Consider the following 19,283-nt stretch of genomic DNA (forward strand, 5'->3'; position numbering starts at 1 on the left):
GGAACAGAAGGGCCCAGGCACCCCCAGGGCAGCTCTGCACTGGGAGTCCACCGGTCACTGGCAATCTCACGGAGATGTCGCCCACGCTTCCCACAGGTGGGACCAGACCTCCTGGGCCTACCCTGTCCTGGCCAGAGGGGTGGGCAGTGACAGAGACAAGATAGGGAGAGGGACCAAGGCCGGGAACGCAGTGCCAACGGGATGTGGGCCGACGACGGGCAGCTGGCAGGTCTGGGCCCTCAGTGGGCAGGCCCCAGGTCAGTGGGGGTGGGATCTGTTCAGAGCAGCTGGCAGCTCTCACATAGGAGCAGGAACCAAGAGCAGCCCCCGCACCGCCCAGATTCTGGGGCCAGCCGGGCTGGGGGTCGGGGTGTGGCTTCTTCCTAAACTCCCACGCCTGCCCTGTCCCTAACCTGAAGCTCACAGGGGCTGACACCTGTGAGAAAGGAGGAGGGTCCACAGCCCACCGCACAGCACAGCTGTGGTCAGTGACAAGGTGGACCCAGCCCTGGAAATCGCCCAGGGCAGATCCCAGCCTTCTCTCCGAGAGCAAACCAAACCCCGAGCTCGCCAATCAGCTCAACTGGGCCACCCCACAGCACATGAGGCCACATGAGCGAGTCTGGGCAGCCACGGTGGGCGTCTGGTGCAGTGGCCAGCAGAGCAGGGGACACCCGCGGCACCCAGCAGGACGGGGCCTGCACTGAGACAGAGCAGCAGAGCAGGGGTCTCTGCCAGCGGCACTTCCGGCTCAGAGAACCAGGGTCGGAGCCTCAGGTACCACATGCATACACGCCGTGGCCACACGCCTGAGCTCTCGGGGCAGCAGGGGATGCCATGGCGCCCAGCACATATCCTGCAGGACGGGGCCTGCACTGAGACAGACCAGCAGAGCAGGGGTCTCTGCCAGCGGCACTTCCGGCTCAGAGAACCAGGGTCAGAGCCTCAGGTACCACATGCATACACGCCGTGGCCACACACCTGAGCTCTTGGGGCAGCAGGGGATGCCATGGCGCCCAGCACACACGCTGCAGGACGGGGCCTGCACTGAAACAGAGCAGCAGAGCAGGGGTCTCTGCCAGCGGCACTTCCGGCTCAGAGAACCAGGGTCGGAGCCTCAGGCTGCAGCCAGGACCTGCGGAGCCGCAGGGCACCTGCCAGTCAGGAGCTGTGTGAGGGCGACTCCCAGCCAGGCTGCCGCACACGCCCTGGGCAGGAAGGCCGCGGTCGCAGCGCCCACACACTGTTGCCCTGTTTCTCTGACCTTTCTCACGGGCGGACGCTGCCCGTTTCCATGGAAACCCCCGTGAGCGGTTTGAAAATCCAGGGTCTGTCGGCTCAATGGAGTCTTGTGTGGCAAACAAGGAAGGGGCTGTGTGGCTCCTTCAATAGCAAGGGCGGCCACAAAAGCCCTTGGCGAGGGGTCTCGGGATTCCCGAGAGCCCGGCCTGCGGGGTGACACCCCCTGACTCCTTGCAGGCTGGAATGGGGGCGAGGTGCGGGGACGCACCCAGGCAGGGGCCAGGCTCATAGCAGCTCCTGGGGGTGTGTGGGGGTGACATGGCAGGCGGAGGGGCCCCTTTCCGAGCTGTGCTGGGAGTCCCCTCCTCCCTGGAATCAGCAGGGCTTTCTGGCTGTGAGCTGTGCCCCAGGCCCTCACCTGAGCTCCCCCACCGCACACCTGCACCAGGTGGGACACCCGCACCAGGTCAGAGCCCCTCAGCCTCCTCCAGGGCAAGGCAGGGCTTCCCCAGGAGCCTGAGCCAACAGGGCCGCCTTCTCCTTTCAGAAGGAAGCAGCCCCATCCAGATCTCCCTCGCGGCTGGAGAAGCTGACCGTGCGACACCCGCCATGCTTGGGGCCTGTGTGCCTGTGAGCAGTGGGAGGGCCAGGTCAGGGGCGGTCAGGAGGAAGTGGAGCCTCCCCAGCTGCAGCACCAAACTCCCAGAGAGAAAGGCCTCGGTCTCTGGCGGCTGGGCCACTCCCTGTGTCCGGAGGCAGAGCGGGGTCCAGGATCTCTACCTGGACGCCAAGAGCAGGAGCCCGGGCAGCAGCAGGAACCAGAGGGACAGCCGAGCCCTGATGGGCGAGGGGCAGGAGCCCGGGCAGCAGCAGGAACCAGAGGGACAGCCGAGCCCTGATGGGCGAGGGGCAGGAGCCCGGGCAGCAGCAGGAACCAGAGGGACAGCCGAGCCCTGATGGGCGAGGGGCAGGAGCCCGGGCAGCAGCAGGAACCAGAGGGGCAGAGGAGCCCTGATGGGCAAGGGGCAGGAGGCCGCGTAGCAGCAGGAACCAGAGGGGCAGAGGAGCCCTGATGGGCGAGGGGCAGGAGCCCGGGCAGCAGCAGGAAGCAGAAGGACAGAGGAGCCCTGATGGGCGAGGGGCAGGAGGCCGGGCAGCAGCAGGAACCAGAGGGGCAGAGGAGCCCTGATGGGCGAGGGGCAGGAGGCCGCGTAGCAGCAGGAACCAGAGGGACAGAGGAGCCCTGATGGGCGAGGGGCAGGAGGCCGGGCAGCAGCAGGAACCAGAGGGGCAGAGGAGCCCTGATGGGCGAGGGGCAGGAGGCCGCGTAGCAGCAGGAACCAGAGGGACAGAGGAGCCCTGATGGGCGAGGGGCAGGAGGCCGGGCAGCAGCAGGAAGCAGAAGGACAGAGGAGCCCTGATGGGCGAGGGGCAGGAGGCCGGGCAGCAGCAGGAACCAGAGGGGCAGAGGAGCCCTGATGGGCGAGGGGCAGGAGCCCAGGCAGCAGCAGGAACCAGAGGGGCAGAGGAGCCCTGATGGGCGAGGGGCAGGAGCCCGGGCAGCAGCAGGAAGCAGAAGGACAGAGGAGCCCTGATGGGCGAGGGGCAGGAGGCCGGGCAGCAGCAGGAACCAGAGGGGCAGAGGAGCCCTGATGGGCGAGGGGCAGGAGCCCGGGCAGCAGCAGGAACCAGAGGGGCAGAGGAGCCCTGATGGGCGAGGGGCAGGAGCCCGGGCGCTTTCTCCCCCCACCCCGCCTCACTTCTGGCAGCAGCCCCGTCTGCTTCCTCTTCACCCAGAGCAGAGGCAGGAGCGCGCGCAGACTCAGGACACAGCTCCAAAGCTCACTCGTCCTGCACGAAACAGACTCTGTGTCCTCCATGTCCCACCCCTGCCCGGGCCCAGGCCAGCACCATCCCACCCTCTGCATCCACAGAGAGCCTACGCAGAGGCGGGGCTGTGCGGCGTCCCACCCCTGCCCGGGCCCAGGCCAGCACCAACCCATCCCTACCCAGGCCCAGGCCAGCACCATCCCACCCCTGCCCGGGCCCAGGCCAGCACCGTCCCGCCCTCTGCGTCCATGTCCACGGAGAGCCCACGGAGAGGCAGGGCTGTGCGGCTGCTGGGCCCTCTACACCTGGCTCACCTCGCCCAGCCCAGCCCCCGCCGGGTGCACCCAGGTTGTAACAGGAGCCAGAGGTCCCTTTCTGGGTTGAGGACGGTGCCAGTGTGTGTAAACATCGTCCTCACCCGGCTGATTCCCGGCCCTGGCTGCTGGGAACGGTGCTGCAGCACGCAGCAGTGCCCGCATCTCTTCCACCGACTCATCTCACATCCCGTGGGCACGCCCAGCTCACGTCCCGTGGACAAGCCCGGCTCACGTCCCGTGGACACGCCCGGCCGGGGTGTGGACCGCACAGATCTGGATTTAACTGCCGGAGACCTGTGCTGTCCCACTTACAGCTGGGTGGCAGTGCGCCAGGGTTCACTCCCTCACATCCAGGCCCGCGCAACATCCCCTGTCCCACACTTGAGAGGTGGCGCCTCCCTGTGGCTGTGATCGGCACTTCTGCAAGGACTGGTCGGGCCCTGGCAGCTGCCAGCTCTCAGAAAGTGGCCGTGGTTCAGGGTCTGGAACAAACATGGGTGTTGACCTGACTGCTGTGGTCACAGTGAGTCCCCCAAGCTCCCCACAGACTTGTGTTCTAGAAAATTCCAACTGGAGGGGCCGACGCTATGCCGTAGTAGGTAAAGCCACTGCCTGCAGTGTCGGCATCCCATATGGGTGCCGGTTCGAGTCCTGGCTGCTCTGTTTCCAATCCAGCTCTCTGCTATGGCCTGGGAAAGCAGAAGATGGCCCAAACGCTTGGGCCCCTGCACCCGCATGGGGACCTGGAAGAAGCTCCTGGCTCCTGGCTTCGGATCGGCGCAGCTCTGGCTGTTGCAGCCATCTGGAGAATAAGCCAGCAGATGGAAGATTTCTCTCTCTCTTTCTCTCTCTCTCTCTCTCTGCCTCTCCTCTCTGTAACTCTGCCTTTCAAATAAATGAATATTTAAGAGAAGAAAATCCCAATTGGGAAGGCTGACGAAAGTCCCTGGCAGACACGTTTGGTGCCTCCTGACCCCTGGAGGGGCAAGCTGGCACCTGCACGGCAGAATCCCACCAGGTCACACGGACGGCTCGGTTCTTCACAACCCCACTATTTAGAAGGACCACAGCAAGTTACCTGACACAGACACTGCCGACACAAAAACCCCTGAGCGTCTACAAACTCCTCCTGGTCACCTGGCTGCTAGCAGGGGCGGTCGGCCAGACCAACAGGTACAGGCAGAGCAGCAGGAGCCTGTGTGGGGCGCACAGGCCCAGGAGCTGCAGGCAGAGGGCGCTGTGAGCGGGTGTCCCTTCCCCACCTTCTGGGACACTCTGTCACGGCTGCCACTATTTCTTCCCCCGCAGGAGCGCCAAGCTCAGGGCTGTGAGCTCTGCCTCTCAGCCTCCAGGCTTTCCTGGCGGGCTCTTGCCGTGTGAAAGACTTTTCATGGTGTCCCACGTGGAGACTCGCCTCCTGCACGGAATCCTGGCCACGCGGGGTGCCGCTCCCAGGGCTCACCCACGGGCCCTGGGTCTCGATGATGGAGAGCTTGTATATCCAGGGAGGACCTGCCAACCTCCTGTCATATGGGAAAAGGGCACCGTGTCCCAGCATCACCACCCCACCACACACACACATATACAGACACACACAGATACACACATACACACACACAATACACACACAGATACACAGACACACAAAGACACACACAGATACACACAGATACACACAGACACACAGACATGCACGCACACATACACACACATGTGCACACAGACACAGACACACACATGCACACAGGATTCATGTTTTGGGTCCCTCACATCACAACTGCCTGTTTCAAGTCCCTCACAACTTGTCTGCGTGTTCCAGGTCCCTCATGGTTTGCCTGCGTGTTCCAGGTCCCTCATTTCTCGGCTGCATATTCCGGGTCCCTAGTGTCACAGCTCCGTGTTCCAGGTCCCTAGTGTCACAGCTCCGTGTTCTGGGTCCCTAGTGTCACAGCTCACTGTTCTGGGTCCCTAGTGTCACAGCTCTGTGTTCTGGGTCCCTCATGTCTTGTCTGCATGTTCCGGGTCCCTAGTGTCACAGCTCCGTGTTCCAGGTCCCTAGTGTCACAGCTCCATGTTCCAGGTCCCTCACGTCTTGTCTGCATGTTCCAGGTCCTTCACATCTCATCTGTGTGTTCTGGGTCCCTCACGGCTCGTCTGTGTGTTCTGGGTCACTCATGTCATAGATCCATGTTCCAGGTCCCTCACGGCTCGTCTGTGTGTTCTAGGTCACACATGTCTTTCTGCGTGTTCTGGGTCCCTCAAGCTTCCACAGGGTGGGCTTTGTGACAAAGTTCGCCCTCGCACACTAAGGAACAAGAACTCTCCTGCTTCCAGCCAGGGGGAGGCTGGGCCACAGGCGCTGGTTTGCGAGTAGAGCACTGTCCCTGACCACAGCAAGGCAGTGCGGTTGCTGTCAAGGCCCAGAGTCCAGGCCGGCTCCTCTTTGCCACTGCAGAGGGACCAGGAGGCCTCGGAGTGACCTCACAGGGCCCTGGAGGCGACACAGTCTCACAAGGAGCAGTTGTACTTCTCTTTTCCACCTTAGCACTGGAGCTGGGCTTTAGGTTTGACATTTGCTCCTGTTTTTAGGGTCGAGTGACTACAGACAAAGTCATGGGACTGGTTGTTTCCTAATCAAATAAAAAATGATTGGTATTTGCACAACACGTCCAATGTGCACTCTCACTTCAGAAACACTGGAGAGCGTGTCCATGGGAGGCGTGGGAAACAGGTGTCCAGCAGCCCCTCCTGGAAGCACCCGAGGGTCACATCCTGTCTGGTGAGCACTGAGCGCTCCGGCCAAGTGGGGCCTGCAGGAGGCGTCTCTGTCCACTTCCTGTGCTCGCAACGGCTGCTGCGTCATAAGTCAGGAAACTGACCAGAGTCACGAAGACCCGCAGGAAGCAGGTGCGCTCGGGGCCACTTATCTCGGGCCCCAGGGAAGCTCCGCTTCCCCACCAGGATGGGGCAGGGCAGGAGGTGTCCTAGGACCTCCCGCAAAGCCGTCCTGTGGACCAGGGCAGCGGATGGCCCAGAACCTTCTCTCCCACCGCAGTCCCCTTCAAGAAAGTCAGTGAAAGCTGTTAAGCAACCTCAGAAAAATGCACAAAATTTTGCAAAATAACGTCAGGGGTTCCGGAAGCTCCGACCAACCCCTGGGCCCCTGGAGCAGGGTCCGAGGCCACTGGCTGGCGAGTCCTGGCCCGGAGGTAAGACGTTAATGTCCTCGCTCCAGGAGACAATCAGGCTCCAAGCAGTGTTTTTCCAGGGACGTGGTGGCCCCCACGCGGCGCCTCGCTGGTTCCTGTGCTGGTTGCCAAGCCGCCCTCGGCACAGGCAGAGGTTGCTAGGCAGGGCCGCCCACGCTGTGCCTTCCGCATGGAATAACAGCCCAGCCTTCCAGCGCTGCACGTGAAACAGCCGTGTAAACAGCGGAAGAGTCACACGGAAGTCACTGGAGAATGACCTCTACCTTAGCGTCCCAAAGCTACCTAGGGACGACAGACACAGGGGACGACAGGCAGAGTGCAGGTGGGCGGGGAATGCAGGCTGCTCTGCTCCGACTGCAACCAGAGGCGGCCAGGCCCAAGAGCCACTGAGCGTGCTCCACAGCCCATCGGCATGAACCAAGAGCAACACGGGGGTGTAACGACACTGCGGCTGGGTGCGATGGAGATCAACACCTCCGTGTGAGTCCAGAGCGCGCCCACCAAGCCCCCACGGACCCCCTGCTGCAGGCCAGCCTGCACCTGGGGCTCTGTCTCCTCCCAGCACCAGGACAACAGCTGTGCCAACCTGGCCAGCTGACTCCAGACAGCACAGAGGGTTCTCCCGGACCGACCATCCAACACAGAGAACACGGCAAACATGAAACGTCTTTAATCTAGCAGGCACTAGAAAGCCTCTCCGCACTTCCTGTCAACGCTTAGAGCAGAAATGAGACCTGTGTGGGTAGGGGGCTAGGGTCCTGGAGGCACCCAGCTCATGTGCACACTCGGGGCCACGAACCCAAGGGACCACCTGGTCCCAAGCCTGGCAGCAGCCTCTACACCGAGGACCCCAAATGGAGCCCCCCTGCCTCAGACTGGGCACCCAAAGAGTCCCCAGCCCCCTGCCCACCTGCTGGCCATGTGCACCTCCACGTAACATGTACTGAACACTCCCGGTGTGACAGCGTTACCACATGTGCAGACCAGGAGGGACAGATCCATGCCTACAAGAGGGACACATCCAACAGACGACCCAATTCTAGCCACCCCTGCAACCTGCTGGGCCTGACGTCTGTCTCAGGAGGAACTGGCTGCAGCCTGTGCGCTCCCAGCAAGCCCTGCCCAGTCCCTAGTAGGGCGAACATGCTTCCCAGCTCATGACTCACACTGTCAATGCTACTCGACTGAGACTGCTCTGTGAGTGCCGGCTCTAGTGTGGGGCAGCGTCTCTCACTGTGGGGGGATCACTGACCACACTGCTCTGTGAGAGCCGGCTCTAGTGTGGGGCAGCGTCTCTCACTGTGGGATGCACACACTGACCACACTGCTCTGTGAGAGCTGGCTCCAGTGTGGGGCAGCGTCTCTCACTGTGGGATGCACACACTGACCACACTGCTCTGTGAGAGCCGGCTCCAGTGTGGGGCAGCGTCTCTCACTGTGGGATGCACACACTGACCACACTGCTCTGTGAGAGCCGGCTCCAGTGTGGGGCAGCGTCTCTCACTGTGGAGGGATCACTGACCACACTGCTCTGAGAGAGCCGGCTCCAGTGTGGGGCAGCGTCTCTCACTGTGGGATGCACACACTGACCACACTGCTCTGTGAGAGCCGGCTCCAGTGTGGGGCAGCCTCTCTCAACATCTGGAATGTAAGAGCACCTCTGTTGTCAAGGTCAAGGATGACCACATAAGCAACAGCCGGGCCCCTCAGAGGCACTGGAGAAATGGCATTCAGGAGGAACAAAGGGAGGCCCAAACCTGCAAGCTTTGGGGTAGAAACTAGTCCAAGCCTCAGTTTCTTATTTGGAGGTTGGAAACAATCATGGAGAGCATCATTCCTTAAAGAGGAGTGGTGGTACCACTGCATGCCACGTGTGGCCTCCCTACCAATCACTGTGCACTGTAGTCACGGCTTAGACCTTCTGTGCCACGTGTGGCCTCCCTACCAACCACTGTGCACTGTAGTCATGGCTTAGACCTTCTGTGCCATGTGTGGCCTCCCTACCCAACCACTGTGCATTGTGGTCACTGCTGAGACCTTCCATGCCACGTGTGGCCTCCCTACCAATCACTGTGCACTGTAGTCAAGGCTTAGACCTTCTGTGCAACATGTGACCTCTCTACCCAACCACCATGCACTGTAGTCACTCCTGAGACCTTCCGTTTCCACGTGTGGCAACCCTACCCAACCACTGTGCACCGTGGTCACTGCTGAGATCTTCCGTGCCACGTGTGGTCTCCCTACCCAACCACTGTGCATCGTGGTCACTGCTGAGACCTTCTGTGCCACACGTGGTCTCCCTACCCAACCACTGTGCACCGTGGTCACTCCTGAGACCTTCCGTGCCATGTGTGGCCTCCCTACCCAACCACTGTGCACTGTGGTCACTCCTGAGACCTTCTGTGCCACATGTGGTCTCCCTACCCAACCACTGTGCACCGTGGTCACTGCTGAGATCTTCTGTGCCATGTGTGGTCTCCCTACCCAACCACTGTGCATCGTGGTCACTGCTGAGACCTTCCGTGCCACGTGTGGCCTCCCTACCCAACCACTGTGCGCCGTGGTCACTGCTGAGATCTTCCGTGCCACGTGTGGCCTCCCTACCCAACCACTGTGCGCCGTGGTCACTGCTGAGACCTTCCGTGCCACGTGTGGTCTGCCTACCCAACCACTGTGCACCGTGGTCACTGCTGAGACCTTCCGTGCCACGTGTGGCCTCCCTACCCAACCACTGTGCATCGTGGTCGCTGCTGAGACCTTCTGTGCCATGTGTGGCCTCCCTACCCAACCACTGTGCACTGTGGTCACTGCTGAGACCTTCTGTGCCATGTGTGGCCTCCCTACCCAACCACTGTGCACTGTGGTCACTGCTGAGACCTTCCGTGCCATGTGTGGCCTCCCTACCCAACCACCTGCCACATGACACAGGCATACACCTGCCAGCTATGTGTGAAGCTTAATTCAATCACCTGAGGCACAGACAACAGGCAGGCTCTCTGTCCATCCCAGTGAAAATGAGGAAATCCACTGAATAGAGCCTGAACCTCTTGCAATAATCAGCCTGACCCAGCAGGAGACGTCACAAACAGAGAGTGAGAGGCTGAGCAGCGTCAGGCAACCTTGGGGCAGGGGAGGCACCTGAGCTCCTGCGGGCCCACAGATGAGGGCCTGGACTCCACACCCAAGGTTTTGGTGGGGCCTGAGAACCCCTGGGCAGGGGTGAGCAGGACAGGAGGAGCAGAGGGTGGTGAGGGGCTCTTGTGGGCCTGCCTCTGCCACAGCAGGTGTGCCACCACCCTCTACTGCTCAGAGGCTTCGTGAAGACGAGGTGGGACAGGGCCATGGGACGTCTGATGGAGGCAAGGCTTCTGGGTGCTCCTGCCATGGGGGAGCGGCACCAGGAAAGACGGCGGCTAACTGTACTCTCACACCCACAGCCTGCTCTGAGAGCCGGCAGTGGGCTGGTGGCCTGGCACGCGAACCCATCCCACATGGGTGAGGATCACACACTAAACACCACGCTTCCCGACACCACGAGGCAGACAGGTGCATTGCTCACAACTGTGGTCCCAACTGTTCACAGCAGTAACTGAAACCGCAGACCAGGAGGACCAGTGGGGAAGACAGGACAAGGGCGCCTCCGTCTCCCACGGTAGCTTCTCAGTGCAGAAGTCTACGTGAGAAGTGACAGCAACAGGATGCAAACGAGAAGGTACCAAACTCAGAACCCACCGGGAGACCACCCAGCTCCACCCACACACAGACAGGGCACCTGTGGGCACCCAGCTCCACCCGCCCACACAGAAGGGCACCTGAGGGCACCCAGCTCCACCCACACTCACAGACAGGCACCTGAGGGCACCCAGCTCCACCCACCCACACAGACAGGGCACCTGTGGGCACCCAGTTCCACCCACACTCACAGACAGGGCACCTGAGGGCACCCAGCTCCACCCACCCACACAGACAGGGCACCTGTGGGCACCCAGCTCCACCCACCCACACAGAAAGGGCACCTGTGGGCACCCAGCTCCACCTACCCACACAGACAGGGCACCTGTGGGCACCCAGCTCCACCCACCCACACAGACAGGGCACCTGAGGGCACCCAGCTCCACCCACCCACACAGGGCACCTGTGGGCACCCAGCTCCACCCACCCACACAGACAGGGCACCTGTGGGCACCCAGCTCCACCCACCCACACAGACAGGGCACCTGAGGGCACCCAGCTCCACCCACCCACACAGGGCACCTGTGGGCACCCAGCTCCACCCACCCACACAGACAGGGCACCTGAGGGCACCCAGCTCCACCCACCCACACAGACAGGCACCTGTGAGCACCCAGCTCCACCCACCCACACAGACAGGGCACCTGTGGGCACCCAGCTCCACCCACCCACACAGACAGGCACCTGTGAGCACCCAGCTCTGGCCATTGTGGCCATTTAGGGGAACCAGCAGATGGAACATTTCTTTCTCTCTCTCTCCCTCCCTTTGTCACTCTGCTGTCAAATAAATAAATGTAAAAATAGGATAAACTGAAGATTCTAGACTGTGTACCCACTCAGCCCACTAAGCTCTGAGGCCAGAACAAGAGCCTGGACATCCACAGCCTGTGTGGGCCACATGTGTCGAGGACACGTGGGTGTCACTTACATGGCTTCACGTTGGCCACCACGGCCAGGCTCTCGGGCGGGTGCGTGGCGGGCAGCCTGCCGTGGTCTCCGGGGCCCGGGCCGTTGGTGTACTCCACCACCTGAACGTGTCCGAGGGGGACGCTCCACTTCAGCAGGTACCTCTGGCTGGTCACGGTGCTGCCTTCGTGGGAGGTGCTGCAACACGAACAGGTGTCACTCAGGAGTCCCGAGTGTGCCGGGCAGCTGGCCCTGCCACACCTGGGCACGTCAGAGAGCTCACGGAGACGAGGAACTAAAACGTGAAAACACACAACACTGAACCCACGCGTGGCTGCCACAGCACACTTTCCCTGTGCTCAGGTGGGGACTCTGGGTTGCTGCGCGTCTGGCTTTGCACTCGTAGTCAGTATTTAGATCCACAAGGAGACCTGTGCAGAGACCGTCCTTAATCCCAAAACGGGGACAGGGAGCTGACCTGCTCCCCAGGGAGCATGGTTTCCACAAAGCCGACGGGCGAGCTGCCAGACCAGAGCCGCCACGTGCAGAGGCGTCGCCTCACACGGGTCAGCGCCCGCGTCTTCCTCCCATGGCTGCGCTGTGTCCCAACCACGCCCATACAGTCCACATCACAGCACTACAGCTCTTATCTTACCGTAAAATGGAACACACGTGCGCACACAGACACAGAGAACCCTTGTGTGCAGCCCAGGGGAGCAGCCAGCACTGGGCCAAGGCTGGAGCTGGCCGCCACACCTCCCCATTCACCTGTGCCCAGGGTCCTCGGTTTGTTGTGGAACACAGGTAGGTAGGGGGAGGGGCTAATGATTGACAGCTCCACACTGATGCCGACTCCGCCCCAGAGCTTTAGTCAATGAGTGACAACTCCAGCTGGGGTTTGATAGTGAGGAGCCAAACGGAGTCTGACAGCCTGGCCAGACTGCGAGACGGTGCAGGTCAGACCAGCTCACAGTCACCGCCAGTCACGGAGGCCCTGACCACAGCCAAGGGCCGACCTGCCACAGCCTGCAGCTGTCCCTGTGAGAGGCCGGCCCGCCTGCGTGGCGGGGCCCCTTGTGTGCGCCACGCCGCTCTCCCACCCCCTCCTGTGCACAGGCCAGGCCTCCTACACAGGGTGCAGGCCCCACTCCCCTGCACCTGCTCCCTGCCCTCTGAGCAGCAGAATCCACAGGCCCCGCGACGCCAGAAATGTCCACAGGGCTGCAGGACGCGTCCCCTGGCCCCAGGACCTGTGGGTGACTAATGTCACTGGACTCGAATTACCATGGGGTACACCTGCACTCATCATGCCAACAAGACCATGACACTTCTAATACCTCAAGTGGGCAGGAAGGACTCCAGCCCCGCCCACAACCCCGCCCCTTTCGAATAGCCAAGTGGGCTCCACCCTGGACACCACCCCTTGGCCCCTGGAAAGGCCTAACCCTGTGCCTGCACTCTTTTTTTCTGAATGGGGGCTTTTTTGCAATCAGGGACTTTTCTTGGCTGGGGGCTTTCCCACGGCTGGATGCTTTTCTTTGGGGCCCTTTTTGCGTTTTTGGCTGTTTCTGGACTTGTACTTCTGTTTTGCTCTGGGTAACCCCTGCTCTCCTGTGCACCGCTGAACCTCCAGCAGAGGGGAGAACCTGTGGAAAACTCAGCCGGGAGCCCCCAGTCCCTCGGTCAGCACTGGTCCCGGCACTGTGGCAGGAGGCACGCCGAGCGGCAGACACAGCCCGCCCCCCATACAGTCTGGGCATTCACTCAGCTCTGCCTGTGTCCTGCCAGGCTGAGAGCTCTGTGTGGAGCCCAGCTGCCCAGGGCCCCATCTGCTCAGCCGCACCCACCACGTGCCCACCACTTGCCCCTGGAAACTGCCAAGCGTGGACAAGCCCACCAGTGGCCCTCAGGGCACTCGCCATGGGGCTCTCGACACTGTGGCCGGTGGTTTGGGAGCAGGGGCAGGGGTTGGCCTTCCCACCACGTTTAGACAGGTAAGGAAAGCTGTGCAAGGAGTGGCCGCGTGGGCACAGGCCGCTGCTGCTTACAAGGTGGCCCGCACGCAAGCTGTGCCTCCCGCCCGGGGTGTCCAGGACTGGGATCAGCTTTAAGATTCCCAACCTGCTGGGGCCGGTGCTGTGGCATAGTAGGTTAAGCCTGCACCTGTGAGGCTGGCAACCCATATGGGCGCCGGTTCAAGTACTGGCTGTTCCTCTTATCCAGCTCTCTGCTGTGGCCTGGGAAAGCAGTAGATGGCTCATGCACTTGGGTCCCTGCACCTGCCTGGCAGACCCAGAAGAAGCTCCTGGCTCCTGGCTTCGGATTGGCCCAGGTCTGGCTGTTGCAGACATCAGTCTGGCCCAGGTGGATCAGCCCTGTGTGAACAGGGGGCCTGGCCCAGCACACAGAACATGGGGGAGCAGCCATGCTCTTACCGAGAGCTGACCGTGGCGCACATCAGAGCGCGGGGGAGGGGCGTGCTCTTACCGAGAGCTGACCGTGGCGCACACCAGAGCGCGGGGGAGGGGCGTGCCCTTACCGAGAGCTGACCGTGGCGCACACCAGAGCGCGGGGGAGGGGCGTGCCCTTACCGAGAGCTGACCGTGGCGCACATCAGAGCGCGGGGGAGGGGCGTGCCCTTACCGAGAGCTGACCGTGGCGCACACCAGAGCGCGGGGGAGGGGCGTGCCCTTACCGAGAGCTGACCGTGGCGCACATCAGAGCGCGGGGGAGGGGCGTGCCCTTACCGAGAGCTGACCGTGGCGCACATCAGAGCGCGGGGGAGGGGCGTGCCCTTACCGAGAGCTGACCGTGGCGCACACCAGAGCGCGGGGGAGGGGCGTGCTCTTACGGAGAGCTGACCGTGGCGCACACCAGAGTGCGGGGGAGGGGCGTGCTCTTACGGAGAGCTGACCGTGGTGCACATCAGAGCGTGGGGGAGGAGCCACGTTCTTACCGAGAGCTGACCGTGGCGCACATCAGAGCGCGGGGGAGGGGCGTGCTCTTACCGAGAGCTGACCGTGGCGCACACCAGAGCGCGGGGGAGGGGCGTGCCCTTACCGAGAGCTGACCGTGGCGCACATCAGAGCGCGGGGGAGGGGCGTGCTCTTACCGAGAGCTGACCGTGGCGCACACCAGAGCGCGGGGGAGCAGCCATGTTCTTACCGGGAGCTGACCGTGGCGCACATCAGCACGTCGTTCAGCATGAACAGCCGGCGTTCTTTGGTTTTCACGACCTCCCCTCTGTCATTGTACACTGTCTCTATCATGTCGTCAGACCGAATGAGGTACCGATTCCCACTGCTCAGGAGCTGAATGCAAAAGCAGCACACTTAGCACGCTGGTTGGCGCCACAGAGAAAGCAACACAGAACGAGTCGTGCAAAGATATGTGTCAGGGCGTCCATGAGGGATGCAGTTTCCCTTTGGAGGGAGGCCCTGTGTTCCCGACACTTCACGGTGGAATCAGAGGTGACTTATTAAACACTGGCACGGACACCAGGGTGGGAGTGAGCCCCCGGTGACAGGAGCCGACCGTCCCCGCACCTCCGCCATGGGCTGCCTTCCTCACCCCTGCCTCCACGTGCGGTCTCTGAACCTACAGCCTCTCAGGCCACGGCCAAGTGCTCAGCGGCCTGGGCTCAGTGTGGCGGCTGCTCCCCCCTGCCCCGGTGAAGGCAGCAGAGGGCCCAAGTGCTTGGGACCCTGCCACCGGTGTGGGACACCCAGACGGAGCTCCTGGCTCCAGCCTGGTGGACGCCACATCTCGGTCTCAACCTCTCAATCTCCCTTTCTCTTGCTCCGCCTTTAGAATAAAGAAATCTAAAAACCACATTCCATCACTTGGAACAGCCGGAAGGGGAGGCACTTACTTTTCCCAGGGGCACCTGGCGCTCACTGAGCCCAGCAGACACTGGGGGAAGACGCCTGGGTCCACCCAGGGGCACTCACACCATCTACAGCAGTCAGCCCGGCAAGCAGCCCGGAGCCTCCCCACAGAGGCGCCCGCGGCCCTCTGAGCCTACACCTATGCTGGCGGCCCAGCTCCAGGCCACCACGGAGGAGCCGGCTCCTGTGTGACAAGGCCCCGTGCACATTCACACCTGCCCCAGGACTACCAGCCACGTCTGACTGCACACCACACCTGGCAACCCCCTGCCCTGTCCCCTCGTTTCCCCGTGCCCTGGCTTCTCAGGCCACGTGTGTGATCCAAGCCCTTCAGTACTGCAGGGAACCACGACCTCAACACAAGCCAACGTCAAGCACGTAACTGACAGCTGTCTCAGCCCCCTTTACAGAACACGAGCACTCTCGTTGCTTAATGTCACCGGCAAAGTGGTCACAGCCGTGCGACAGGAGGTTGCTCCCCCGTGGGAAAGTGCCCCTCCGGAGAGCACAACAGGTGACTGTAGCGAGGACGACCATTGGATGCGACTTATGCGACACAGCCTTGGAAGACCAGGGCCTTAACTAGACGTGGCAGAAGTCTCAGGTCAGGGCATGGCAGCAGGAAGACGGCTTCGTGCCTCAAAGCTGAAACGCGGCCCTGCCAACGACCACGTTCGGGCGTAAATCTGACTCCGTCTGCGTGCCGGTGAGCACAAGACATCGGCAGGCGTGTTCAGCTCTCAGTCGCCATGCCCGTAAACACGGCATCGGGAGCAAAGCTAAGAGGGAGGCTCCTGACCGCCTGGGGTGGCCCTGGGCCCCGCGACGGCCCGAGGAGTCTGCACAGCCCTTCTAAGACCTGCGCCGGGCCCCAGCCTCAGCCTGGCAGAGGAGCTGCTCCAGGTGTTCCAATGGGTTAATGAGAAGCCGCTCGTTAGCGCAAAGCAAACACCACGTCAGCGCAGGCGCGAACCTTGTTCAGGTATCTCTCGTTGATGGCTTTCGCTATCTGTTTAATCTCGCAGCGCTGATCGGCGTCCCTCTTCCTCTCATTCAGCTTCTCCGCCAGGGTTTCCAGCTCCGTCAGCGCCATCTGCAGGGGCAGCCGGTCAGGGTGTCCTTTGGCTGTGTTCTTCAGCATGTCCTGTGGGTGCCAGGGGAGGGCAGTGGTCAGCACAGGTGCTGCCCCTCCCCACCAGGGCACCACGTCACTCAGGACCGACACCTGGAGCCATGTGCAGCCATCGGCTCCTTCTGGAGGACACTCGATCGGCATCGGCAGGGCATGACCAGTAAGTGAGCAGTGCGCTTTGCAAAAGCCAAAATGATGCTGACGACAAACCACATCCTGCAGCCCAGGGCACTGGAACCACGAGCATGCCACAGCCCCAGAACTGTAAGCATGGCACAGTACCAGAGCCGCAAGCATGCCACAGCCCCAGAACCACTAACATGCCACAGTCCCAGAGCCGTGAACATGCTACAGCCCCAGAACCACTAACATGCCACAGTCCCAGAACCACAAGCATGCCACAGTCCCAGAACCACTAACATGCCACAGTCCCAGAGCCGTGAGCATGCCACAGTCCCAGAACCGTGAACATGCCACGGTCCCAGAACCATGAACATGCCACAGTCCCAGAACTGTGGACCTGGATGCTGCCTTGTCTCTGACTCCATCCCTGCCTCACTCACCCTGCTGCTCTCCAAACCCACTCCTACCCCACCAGCCACGGAGGCACAGAAGCACAGCGCCAGGCAGAGGAACCCACGCCTGCAAACCTGGGGCCTGGGCTTTGTTTCTGCCACAGAGGCTCCGTTTCCTGGGAGGGAACAACTGACAGGTCACCATGTGGGTGACAGTTTGAAAGAGCATGCTAAATTTTTTAAAGCACAGCTGGAGCCGGCGCTGTGGTGTAGCGGGTTAAAGCCATGGCCTGCAGTGCCGGCATCCCATATGGGCGCTGGTTCTAGTACCGGAGTCCACTTCTAATCTAGCTCTCTGTTATGGCCTGGGAAAGCAGTGGAGGATGGCTTGAGTGTGTGGGACCCTACTACCCACAGGGAGACCTGGAAGGAGCTCCTGGCTCCTGGCTTCAGCCTGGCCCAGCCCCGGCCATTGTGGTCATCTGGGGAATAAACCAGCGGATGGAAGATCTCTCATTCTCTCTCCTTCTCTGTAACTCTGACTTTCAAATAAGTAAAGAAATCTTTAAAACAAAACAAAGCACAGGTGTTTCTTGAATCTACAATAATGGCAATTCTGAGATTAAGAATTCATATGGGGGCGGGCTTTTGTGGTGCAGGAATGGAGCTACTCACCTGGGGCAGGTGGGGATGGAGCCACTGGCTCACCTGGGCAGGTGGGGATGGAGCCACTGGCTCACCTGGGCAGGTGGGGATGGAGCCACTGGCTCACCCGGGGCAGGTGGGGATGGAGCCACTCGCTCCCCTGGGCAGGTGGGGATGGAACCACTGGCTCACCTGGGGCAGGTGGGGATGGAACCACTGGCTCACCTGGGGCAGGTGGGGATGGAGCCATTCGCTCACCTGGGGCAGGTGGGGATGGAGCCACTGGCTCACCCGGGGCAGGTGGGGATGGAGCCACTGGCTCACCCGGGGCAGGTGGGGATGGAGCCACTCGCTCCCCTGGGCAGGTGGGGATGGAACCACTGGCTCACCTGGGGCAGGTGGGGATGGAGCCATTCGCTCACCTGGGGCAGGTGGGGATGGAGCCACTGGCTCACCTGGGGCAGGTGGGGATGGAGCCATTCGCTCACCTGGGGCAGGTGGGGATGGAGCCACTCGCTCCCCTGGGGCAGGTGGGGATGGAACCACTGGCTCACCTGGGGCAGGTGGGGATGGAGCCATTCGCTCACCTGGGGCAGGTGGGGATGGAGCCATTCGCTCACCTGGGGCAGGTGGGGATGGAGCCACTCGCTCCCCTGGGCAGGTGGGGATGGAACCACTGGCTCACCTGGGGCAGGTGGGGATGGAGCCATTCGCTCACCTGGGGCAGGTGGGGATGGAGCCACTGGCTCACCCGGGGCAGGTGGGGATGGAGCCACTGGCTCACCTGGGCAGGTGGGGATGGAGCCACTGGCTCACCTGGGGCAGGTGGGGATGGAGCCACTGGCTCACCTGGGGCAGGTGGGGATGGAGCCACTGGCTCACCTGGGCAGGTGGGGATGGAGCCGCTGGCTCACCTGGAGCAGGTGGGGATGGAGCCACTGGCTCACCTGGGGCAGGTGGGGATGGAGCCGCTGGCTCACCTGGAGCAGGTGGGGATGGAGCCATTCGCTCACCTGGGCAGGTGGGGATGGAGCCACTGGCTCACCGGGGCAGGTAGGGATGGAGCCACTGGCTCACCTGGAGCAGGTGGGGATGGAGCCACTGGCTCACCTGGGGCAGGTGGGGATGGAGCCACTGGCTCACCTGGGGCAGGTGGGGATGGAGCCGCTCACTTACCTGCAGCAGGAGGATGAACTGCGGGAACCTCTGGATGGGCTTCATCATCAGGCTGTAGAGCGTGACCCGGTCGGGACCAGACTCCTGGCTCTGCTGTAGGGACAGCATGCGGCTCTCACACTGCAGACCGCAGGGACGCCACACCACTATGCGGCAGCCCCAGACCCTGGTCTTTGACCAAGGTTCACCTCTAAGCACTTCCCACCCCAGCTTGCCCGAGCTGTCACCGCCTGTCCATGTGGGAAGAACGCTCTAGAGCAGAAGGGGCTCTGCCCGAGCTCTGTCTGCCCCAGAGGCTCCTGTCTGCCCCAGAGAGGCTCCTGTCTGCCCCAGAGAGGCTCTGTCTGCCCCGGAGAGGCTCCTGTCTGCCCCGGAGAGGCTCCTGTCTGCCCCAGAGAGGGTCTGTCTGCCCCAGAGAGGCTCTGTCTGCCCCAGAGGGGCTCCTGCCTGCCCCAGAGAGGCTCTGTCCGCCCCAGAGAGGCTCTGTCTGCCCCAGAGAGGCTCTGTCTGCCCCAGAGGGGCTCTGTCTGCCCCAGAGAGGCTCCTGCCTGCCCCAGAGAGGCTCTGTCTGCCCCAGAGAGGCTCCTGTCTGCCCCAGAGGCTCCTGTCTGCCCCAGAGAGGCTCCTGTCTGCCCCAGAGGGGCCCTGTCTGCCCCAGAGAGGCTCCTGTCTACCCCAGAGGGGCTCTGTCT

General features: G+C 62.2%; 1 protein-coding gene across 4 annotated transcripts in view; it reads right to left on the minus strand.

Moving 5' to 3' along the window:
- The window catches only part of ARHGEF10 (Rho guanine nucleotide exchange factor 10), a 117,705-nt gene that overhangs the window by 39,926 nt on the left and 58,496 nt on the right, over positions 1–19,283 (minus strand). For 3 of the 4 annotated variants that reach the window (XM_070047238.1, XM_070047237.1, XM_070047240.1), the window contains exons 14-17: positions 18,592–18,684; positions 16,097–16,267; positions 14,402–14,547; positions 11,259–11,434 (exon numbers count right to left, since the gene is read on the minus strand). In XM_070047238.1, coding sequence (XP_069903339.1) covers positions 11,259–11,434; positions 14,402–14,547; positions 16,097–16,267; positions 18,592–18,684 — 586 coding nt within the window. The remainder of the gene's footprint in view (positions 1–11,258; positions 11,435–14,401; positions 14,548–16,096; positions 16,268–18,591; positions 18,685–19,283) is intronic. The other variant, XM_070047239.1, reaches the window with a different exon arrangement.

The sequence above is a fragment of the Oryctolagus cuniculus genome, chromosome 8 (genome assembly GCF_964237555.1).
Source record: "Oryctolagus cuniculus chromosome 8, mOryCun1.1, whole genome shotgun sequence".
Classification (NCBI taxonomy): Eukaryota; Metazoa; Chordata; class Mammalia; order Lagomorpha; family Leporidae; genus Oryctolagus; species Oryctolagus cuniculus.